The sequence below is a fragment of the Candida margitis genome (assembly GCF_024628925.1).
Source record: "Candida margitis strain CBS 14175 chromosome Unknown scaffold56, whole genome shotgun sequence".
Taxonomy (NCBI): Eukaryota; Fungi; Ascomycota; class Pichiomycetes; order Serinales; family Debaryomycetaceae; genus Lodderomyces; species Lodderomyces margitis.
In genome coordinates, this window is record NW_026261763.1 from 112,246 (window position 1) to 121,907 (window position 9,662).

Consider the following 9,662-nt stretch of genomic DNA (forward strand, 5'->3'; position numbering starts at 1 on the left):
ATTCACTCTACAATGAGACATTCAAAACTGTTGGACAAAGCCATAATCCCATCAGATATGACAACCATGATGAAGTATTTTTTTTTGTCTTCTTATTGGCGTATTATTATCATTCTTATTATTATCAATCTCTTCTTGTTGTCAGATAGATGATGTAGAGGTTGGTTTAGAGAAATAGGATATTTACTTGCTCTTATATATGTATATATACTTCGTAGTAATAAGTGTTATAGAGGTTATGGGAAATAACCACTATAAGTTCCTGGTTAATCCTTATAGGGGAATAAAGCTACCAGTTTCTTAGCTGTTCCAGTATGTCTGTCAATAAAGATTTGGAATTTGTCGATAAATAAGACCTCTGAAACAAAATTATTAATAACAAATAGGAGAAATATTTAGGTTACTATTACACAAACCAAATTGTATTGTCAAATATCACCTCATTTTATATCATTCATGACCAATCACTTTCTTTTATTTCTCTAAATCACCTACAACAATAGTATAGAACACATACTCAAATGCAAGGGATAATGTAACATTCCTTTACCATTCCTATACCATTCCTATGCCATTGTTGAATAACACTTTTCAACAAAACTAACAGCTATACCAGTTTTTTAACTGACATATAACTGACACCAAATCCACCCGCTTAACTTTTCAATTTTTACTTCTTTTGAACACGCAAAAAAGCCAACCAAAATTAAACAATGGTGTAGATTAAAAGGAGAGGACAAAACTTTCACCCACAAAAGATGATTTCCTTTTTGTGGCAAAGCCAATGTGTAATAGTCCGAAATCTGAATACCTTGCCCTGGTTTTGTCTTTCATTTCCTCTAACCGTCTCTGTCTGTGCTTGTGTATCTGTGGGTACGTTCACACCCACTTGATCACTCGATACATCTTAGAACTATTAACTCGGATTGATGGAGTCCTTCCCTTCCCCAAAAGAAACTCACTATCTAGTTAATTCTCATTCTATCAGCCAAACCCTCACCAAATATGCTTAATATCCTTTTGGCCGAGATACTTTTCTTATTTCTATTGTTAAAAGTGTAAGTTGAGGCCCTATTTTGGCTAAATTCGTGCGAATTACAAGTTGTGGGGGTTTTTTGAGTGGTGCAGATGGTGGTAAATTTCGCGCAATTTCTCGCAGAATCCATGAACTTCTAGACTCAGCCTTTAACCCTTTTGCATTCACCGACTTCAAATCGCTACCTGAGTGGTGAAGCTATACAAACGTACTCTTCCCTTCATCCTAAATTAAACAAAGATCAGATAAACCCCAAACAGTCTCCTCTACAGACCGTACTACTCAAAGGTGCATTTATTTCGACATTAACTGTATGTGTGGTAGCTTTACATGTTCTAAAACAAAAGTAAGGAAAAAAAAAAAAAAAATACATGGGTATGACGTAACCAATCAGTGATGCCCCACAACCTATGTCTTTAGCTACGTTTCTACATCATCTACAACAGAGTAATCTATTCAATGCAATAGATGATCACCAACGAGCGAAGTCAGAAGCAATTGAAGCTATTAAAGTCTTGAACATAATAGCAAAGAATTCCATACATGCCAAAGTCCCATACTTGAAACCGTTGTCGGAGTATGCATTGAAAATTTATGAAAAGGCACAAGAGAAGCAGCCAACATCGACCAAACTTCTTTGGTTATCAGCAAAAATTGGAGACAGCTTTTACTTCCCATTGATTGAATTCGGTGACGGACTAACCTCTGGATTTGGTATCTTTTCAACAGAATCATCAAGTTACCACGATTCAGACCCCTCAATAAGGACTATTCCAAGGGGTGTTGATGCCACTTTTACATCAGTTACTACAGCTCATTGGGTAAATGACAAAGTTCACTTGTTGAATATATATCAGGATCTATTAACCAATTGTTCGTTTGTGTCATCATACATTGCCTTGACAAACGTCAATTTCTCCACCTATGCACTCATTTCACCTCATGGTGTATCGTCCAAATACCGGATTATACTAAACTTTAATGGATGTAAACGCACTGTCGATGTTGATGATTGTTTACCGCAAATTGCTGACTCCAACAGGAATTTAACTTTGAAATCTTTCACCGACCCTTTGTTGTATTGGCCAGCATTGATTGAGAAAGCATATTTAAAAGTGATGGGACATGGTTATTCATTTGAAGGCTCAAATATGGCCAATGACACCTATCTCCTTAGTGGCTGGATTCCACAAGTTTTGAAATTAAAAGGCAACAGACTGTTAAACGAGTTTTCGCGATTATGGAACATGAAACTACACAATGAAGTAACCTTGGGAATTGGAACTGAAAGTTTTAGTAGCCAGTTCAGTTCGTCAATTAATTTGATTGGGGAACATGACTATGTTATTGACGATTTCGATGGCCAGTGCATCACCTTGAAAAACCCGTGGGTTACCGATCGGCTATCTACAAGATTAGTCAAGGTTTATGATTTAACTCATTTCAAGTATTTGTATATAAATTGGAAACCACAGGCCGATGCAACAATATACCAGGAAAACTTTATTTACACTGTCAAGGACAATATAGTGGATCAACCACAATTTACAATTGAATGCGAACAAGAGACATGGCTATTACTTGAAAAGCACTTGCCGGTGGATAGCCCTCATTGGATGAGAGTCAACGTCTACCAAACTGGAAACAAAGTAATGTCTCCTTTTGATCATGAAGAGCATTCCATCTTTGAGACAAACAACAGACTTCAATCGATAAAACTACCACCGGGAACGTACACATTAGTTATTTGGTCCAATAAGCCAGGAAGATATTCGCTAATGTCATATGCTATACTCTTTTCGAAGCTGAGGTACCAATTTGCTCATGTGAAATCACGTGATGGTGAATGGACTAATGAGACATGTGGTGGAAATTGGACAGCGGCGTCATATATAAACAATCCTCAATTTGATCTCATTGTAACCAACGCAACTATGATGAAGGTTGCTCTCTTTGCAAAGGGGCTTGTTAATTTTGATATTTTCTTTGCTGACAAGTTGAAATTGGGACAACCAATTCAAAGCTACAATAAGACCAAATGTCTTACTGAGGATAAATATTCACAAGATTATCAATCCAAACAACTTCACATCAAACCGGGCACTTATAAAGTTGTTGTATCTAATTTTGATGGTTCTACGACACCGTTCAAGTTAATATTCAACTCATCGGAACCAGTTGCCTTGGACAAAATCCCGTCATCCATGTCATTGTATGCATTGAATCAATCATTCCTTTGGAACCAAACAAACAGGTACAAGTTGTATTTTAAAACAAATGTTTACAACACGTCAATCCTCGCCAAGATACGCCACACTAATGATGAAACTGCATTGTATAGTCGACAAACTGATTATCGACCTGCGATGAGAGCATCGATTTTTAACGCAATAACTAAAGAGCCAGTGCAGATAAATGAAAAATTTAGAGATGATTGTTTGTATGGGTTATTTGTCGAGGAGAAGCTCAAGGACCCAGGAGAATATATTTTATTGATTGAAAGGTTTGAAATTGGTAAGGGAAGATGTGATGTAGTTTTGGGAAGTGACCATAAAGTAACCTTGCTATGATTTAGGAGCTATTTAATAGCTAAATTACAATAGCTTATTTTCAACCCTGACTTTGTAGATATTCACTTTCACCTTTGTATGAGACAACACTGGGTAGCGCATTTTTGACAGGTGTAATTGTTTTTTGTTTTATTTTTTTTTTGGTCAACGTATGCGTGTTGATTACACCAATTTTTCAAAACTTCAACAACTCTATTCTGACATACTACACACCAAGCACTGCCTCCCTCCAACACACACAATGAGAAGCGTGTCATTGCTATTGCTCACATTTATTTGCACGATTGTCCAATGTGCTCTAACAAATGAGCAATTGCTCAAAACAGTTCAAAATTCCAAACACAAGTTATTAACTTTAAATGACGAAAACTATGAAAGTATCTTAAAAGGTCCTAGAGATTACCACGTCGTGGCACTTTTAACTTCACAGTCGCCCCAAATCAATTGTGTATTGTGTCACCAGATTACGCCAGAGTTGGAAATTGTTGCTGATTCATGGGTCAAGGATCATCCAAAGGGAATAAAAATTGAGCAAGAAGAAGAAGAAGGGGAATCAAACAAGAAAATAGTAGCCAAGAACATCTACTTTTTCAAATCGGAGTTTGCCGAGTCTAAGAAGTTGTTTTCCCTTTTCGAATTAAACACCATTCCCAAAATTTTCCATTTCAAACCAACTAAAGCACCGGGACCAAAGAATTTCTTGCATGAGAAACAAGAATACCAATTTTTCCAAGGTGATCACAAGTCATTGATGCTAAATTGGGTACAGGATGTAACAGGGCAGAAAATAAACTTGTATGTTCCTATTGACAACACAAAGCTAATCATTCATGCCATTATTGGATTCGTTTCGGTATTTTTATTAAAGAGATATCGTACATATGTCGGTAAAGCACTCACATCCAAACTTTCATGGTGCATTGTTTCATTAATTACCGTGTTACTATTCACTACCGGATACATGTTTAACCAAATTAGGGGAAGTCCTTATGTACTTGAACATGCTGATGGTAAAACTGATTATTTCGCTCCTGGCCAGCAAACGCAATTTGGTATTGAAACACAAATTATGTCATTCTTGTATGGAATCTTGAGTATTTTGGTTATTATCTTGATTAAACGTGCACCAGAGATAAAAAACGATTCAATTTCATTGATATTGGTCTCCGTGGTGAGTTTGTTGATCTTTGTGTTGTTTAGTTTGGTTTTGTCGATATTTGGATTGAAGGGTATGGGGTTCCCATATAGATTTATTAGATTTTTTTAAAATAAGAGCCATATACTGTATCCAAAAGATGAATGAATATATATAGGCATATGTATATATATATCTTTGTCTTGATAAAACTAAATCTCTTCTTATTCATTCATCCGCGATACTCGAGAATCAATCTTATCTAATTGTTTCAAACTCTTACTCAATCGATCCGATAACTCTTTAATCTTGGTAAATTGAGACACCAAATGTTTTTCGCCAATATCATTAGATTCAACCAACTGCTTGAAATTTTTCAATCGACTTTCCATAACTCGAAGTCTTGTTAGTAATATGATTTGCGATTGGTTTAACAGCTCGAAATTGTCACCAAGTGTATCTAAAGGACCAGTTAATAGTGAGTGGGCTGCAAGCTCTATTGGGTGGAGATCATTGATGATGGGGCGTGGGTCATTTTCTGATGATTGATGCAAAGTCAGGGATTTATTCATTTTCAAAAGAGTGAAGCGGACTTATGAGCAGTGTGGATTACGGGTGCTTGATTGTATTGAGGGAGCATAGACTTGTTTATCTGATTTATTGTTTTTGAATGTCGTTTGTTTTTTTCACGCGACAATGACAAGAGAGACTCAAATCTATCGACTCCACAGGTTGAGGAGTTGTAAGAGATCTGTGCTTCTTGTCAAATTAAGCATTCTAAAGCGCCTTTTCCTTTGCTTCTGCATATACACCCATACATATCTTATTTATATATTACCCTGATGTTATTGACCCTTCTTCCTCCATTGAAGAGTCCTCATCAAAATTGATGTTAGAATCCGATGCATAAAGCTCATCATCGTCTCCAACATCGACCCGGCTTGCTTCCCAATTACTCAATTGATGCTTATCGGTCAAATCACCACCAGTCAACACGCGAATCAATTGCAATTTGGTTGTTTGTGGTAATTGATCAAACTCAACGTAGTTCCTCTTGAATTCATTTACATCGGGAGAATGCCCAATTGATTGACCAACTCTAACCAATGTTTCAATACGCGATTTAGAATTTGATATCAAATCGTTGTCGAATTTGAACTTTGTTCTGTCAAACAATAATATGATGGTTGATCCACCAAATTTAAAGTATCCAACTTCTTCTCCTCGTTCGATGGAATCACCTTCTTGTTTAGTAAGGCATATTGAACCAACCATCATGGCACCTACAGCAATCATGATAACCGTACCATACTCTTTAGTTTTTATGGGAATAATACTCCGTACATTTTCTCCAAAAACATCCAACTCTGACCGAATGGCCATTGGGTTAACTGTGTAATATTCACCGTCGATGTACTTGATTTGGCCAATAGTTCCTGATACAGGAGAGTGGAACCTATGATAGTCTTGGGGCGCTAATCTAAATATTCCCAATGAACATTGATCAGGTTTATATAAATTGGTCAGGTTCAAATTTTGAAAATTCCCATTAAATAACTTGGCCAACGTAAAGTTTCTTCCCTTTATCCACAAGTTTGTGGCATCGTTGACGGAATCAAATACAGTGCATCTGCAATCAGCTGGCGAAGAAACAATACCTTCGTTTTCCTTGTCTTCAATAACACGAGCATTAGGTTTCAACTTTCGGTAAAAAAATTCATTAAAAGTTGGATACCTATCAGGGTTATCGATTAAACAATCTTCAAGACTAAGTTTATGAAACTTGATAAATGATGCAATATCAGCCTTCAGCAGAGGTGAGTCAAATTTTTTACCTTGCTTCTTACTAAGACTGCTTAATAATAGCCTCACCCTTTTTGATTTAGCTTTATCCAAACCTTTGTATAGCAAACGTATTCCCAATCGAACATAAACACTCATCTTCTCTTCCACAACAATCCCCGTCAACCGGTCTTGGACAAAAATATTGGCTGTATTACCACCCAACTTATACTTCCCATAGGTAAGTTTTATGAGTGCTTTTGAGTACCACTTCTTTGTGGCATGGCGCGGAGTAGCATAGGAAGAAACAAGAAGCTTGTTTACAATACTCCAATCCTTGGATGCACAGATTGCAAAATGCGTGATAATATCCATATCTTGTTTCCTAGAGAGCCGCTTTTGTGAACACAAGGGACAAGTTTCAAACACAAATAATCTGTTTGAGTTTTGATCATTTAAACTCACATGGATTTCCAATTGCTCAATGATTTCATCATAGGTCAACGAGTCAACTGCTGCATCCTTGTTCAAGTTTTTGAAAAATTCCTCGACTAAACCATCTGCATCGTTGGTTCCCAATGCATCCAAAAGAGACGCCAATTCCATGTAGTCATAAGCCTCTTTTTCTTCCTTACTATCGCCCAAATCGTACTGCTTTAATAACACTCTCCAAAACTCCTTTCTCAACTCGTTGTACGTTTCGAAACGGACCCGGATTTTCAACTTTGGTGTATACTTTCCCAAATACTTTTGATCATGCAAATCAAGATTCAAAGACATAACCTTGAATTTTGATGTATCCACAGTGGATTCCACGATTTTTCTCCTATTTGAAAATCTTCCACGTCTAACTGACTTGACTATATTATCGTCCTCCAATATTTTGACATTGGACTTCAGGCTAGTATCATTGTCGCCGGTAGAATATCCCGGTTCTATATTGATGCTTGCATCTGAACTAGACACACCACGATCCATAATAGTTTGAAAAGGTGATAGCTCAATGAGATCACGAAGAGCCAACTTAATGTGAGCAACATTATCATGAAACGAGAATCGATCCTTATCGAGCACAGAAAATTGGACGGTGAAGTTACTTTCATGAGCTAAAACTTCAAAGGCAACACGCTCATTAAAAATAGGCAGCAAAGTGTGTCGCTTCCAACTTGTTCGAAAAGTCTTTTTCCCAAAAGTCACAACCACGAAAGGATCCATATCAAAGCTAGTACGTGTAAAGTTTGTAACTGGTGGCAAATCTTCACAAGAAACAATTTCAATAAACACAACACCTAATACTTGTCGTCCTCTCAATTCAAACTTCCTATCCTTGGTAAGGTCGTTATGAGCATGCTTGGATTTTCTTAGGCCCAACCCCCTCTTGGGTTTGTCTTTTCTTTCTCCACCTCCTTGAAACGAGTTCGCATCACTGTATGCATCCGTTGATAAATATGACGACCGGTCAGATAATGAGTTTGCATACCTGTCATTATCTCGAACACTAAGAAACTTGTCCTTTTTGGAGTTGTTGGGTATCTTTTCATTGTTGCTTAAGGCAGAACTTGAAGATTTCTTTGTTGCTACGGACTCCAACTCCGATACATCTGTCATTGCATCATCATAAAATCCTTGCTCATCGGGTGTCAACAGGTGAAGTGCTCCCGAATCTGGTTCAATCAAACTTTTCAACCACGCTCTGAATTCCTGTTCTGTTACATTTATTCTCAAATTTTGCATCTGTGCTCCAATGTTGGCCCCTATGTTCGCCTTTCCTTTGACTTTACTCGATTTTCTTTTCTTTACAAACAATTCAAACGAAAGTAATAGTGACCCCGTGACAAATGCATGCACTGTGGAATTGGAACTAAGGCCGTACCATTTTAATTCTGTCTTTTCAATAAAAGTGCCGTCTTCTTTTAAAAATAGCTTTTCTAAACTCAATCTTAATTCTCCTAGATAATTCTTGTACCGTTTATGTTTGTCCCATACCGAGATGGTCAATATCGACGACAAGTCACCTCGTTTTAATGAGATATTTAACTCATCATCCCAACTCGGCTGATTTGTATTGGTTTTCCTGTGAGTCACTTTCTTTTGATCGTTGATCTTTGCTACTAGCACCGGATTGATGAATTTCCTTGATGTACTTGCATTTGCGTCCTTCTCTGCATCTGTTGTCGTGACCAAGTCGGCAGCTCGATTAGCATTTATTTTCAAATATAACTTATACGGCGATGCGTGATCATTAGTGGTTTCTATGTTAATTTTGGGTGGGCCATTATTTTTGACATCTGTAAGTGATAATCCAGACGTTGAATTGGTATTTGAATTGGTTCCGGTGTTTGATTTGGAATGATCCTGGCTTCGTACCCCAACCATTTGCCTCTTATCGTGTTATTAACTTCCTTTTTTTTGAGCTTGTGCGATGGATGAAAATATTTGTACCTTGTAATGTAGGAACTGCGGTGACGTCGGGGCTATACGGTGATCATGGAACTGGTGTTGACGGGGTGGCTTATTTTTGTTTAGACATGTACACGAATTGAAATTTTGCCGCTTTGCTGGCATATAGTACAATAAGGCTGAGAGCGATGGTGACAAATTGACACGACGAAATTAACCTTCTATTTTTAGCCATTTCGAACGACAGCTACCTGCATAATCTGACCTGTCATGGTTTTACGAACCTAACTAAGCTTCTAAGAATAAATGACAATGAAGAATAAGCTGGAAGTTTTATTTGCATAACTCGACTTTATAAACTGAAATTAAGTGCCATGGCCATAGTAGTGGCCTTGAAAAATGCAACCACAGTTGTCCGAATCAGGTCGTGAGGCGATATCCCATGGTCTTGATTTCACAGCCCCTTCCTCAATGGATAAACGCAAAGACCTAATTGTTGGTCTTAGCCGCAACACAATGTCATTCCATCTCACCACTTCCACTCAATTCTTTTTTTCTTATTGCCATAGTCTGGTTTGTTTTCGACAGTGACTATTTGGACTTTGGACGGTTGAGTCTAAGAAGCATCTTCGGGCGCTCTTGAGTAGGATCTGGTTTTCGACTATCCAAAACGACACAGGAGTTGCATCGCCTCAAGCCGGTTTCCGTCTCAGTTTCAGTCCCAGTTTCAGTTTCTACC

General features: G+C 37.5%; 4 protein-coding genes across 4 annotated transcripts; 2 read left to right on the forward strand and 2 right to left on the reverse strand. All coding sequences in view use genetic code 12, as the record gives it.

Moving 5' to 3' along the window:
• Positions 1–1,446: 1,446 nt before the first annotated feature.
• RIM13 (Rim13p) lies at positions 1,447–3,606 on the forward strand (the record flags this gene model as incomplete). Its single annotated transcript, XM_051813180.1, has 1 exon — positions 1,447–3,606. One exon carries the CDS (start codon positions 1,447–1,449, stop codon positions 3,604–3,606), a length of 2,160 nt encoding a protein of 719 aa, XP_051673196.1.
• Positions 3,607–3,847: 241 nt separating this feature from the next.
• CANMA_001233 (dolichyl-diphosphooligosaccharide--protein glycotransferase) lies at positions 3,848–4,873 on the forward strand (the record flags this gene model as incomplete). Its single annotated transcript, XM_051813181.1, has 1 exon — positions 3,848–4,873. The coding sequence occupies one exon, from the start codon at positions 3,848–3,850 to the stop codon at positions 4,871–4,873; it is 1,026 nt and encodes a 341-aa protein (XP_051673197.1).
• A 92-nt stretch (positions 4,874–4,965) lies between these two features.
• On the reverse strand, positions 4,966–5,313 carry CANMA_001234 (uncharacterized protein; the record flags this gene model as incomplete). Its single annotated transcript, XM_051813182.1, has 1 exon — positions 4,966–5,313. One exon carries the CDS (start codon positions 5,311–5,313, stop codon positions 4,966–4,968), a length of 348 nt encoding a protein of 115 aa, XP_051673198.1.
• A 262-nt stretch (positions 5,314–5,575) lies between these two features.
• PSD2 (phosphatidylserine decarboxylase 2) lies at positions 5,576–8,899 on the reverse strand (the record flags this gene model as incomplete). Its single annotated transcript, XM_051813183.1, has 1 exon — positions 5,576–8,899. The coding sequence occupies one exon, from the start codon at positions 8,897–8,899 to the stop codon at positions 5,576–5,578; it is 3,324 nt and encodes a 1,107-aa protein (XP_051673199.1).
• Positions 8,900–9,662: the final 763 nt, after the last annotated feature.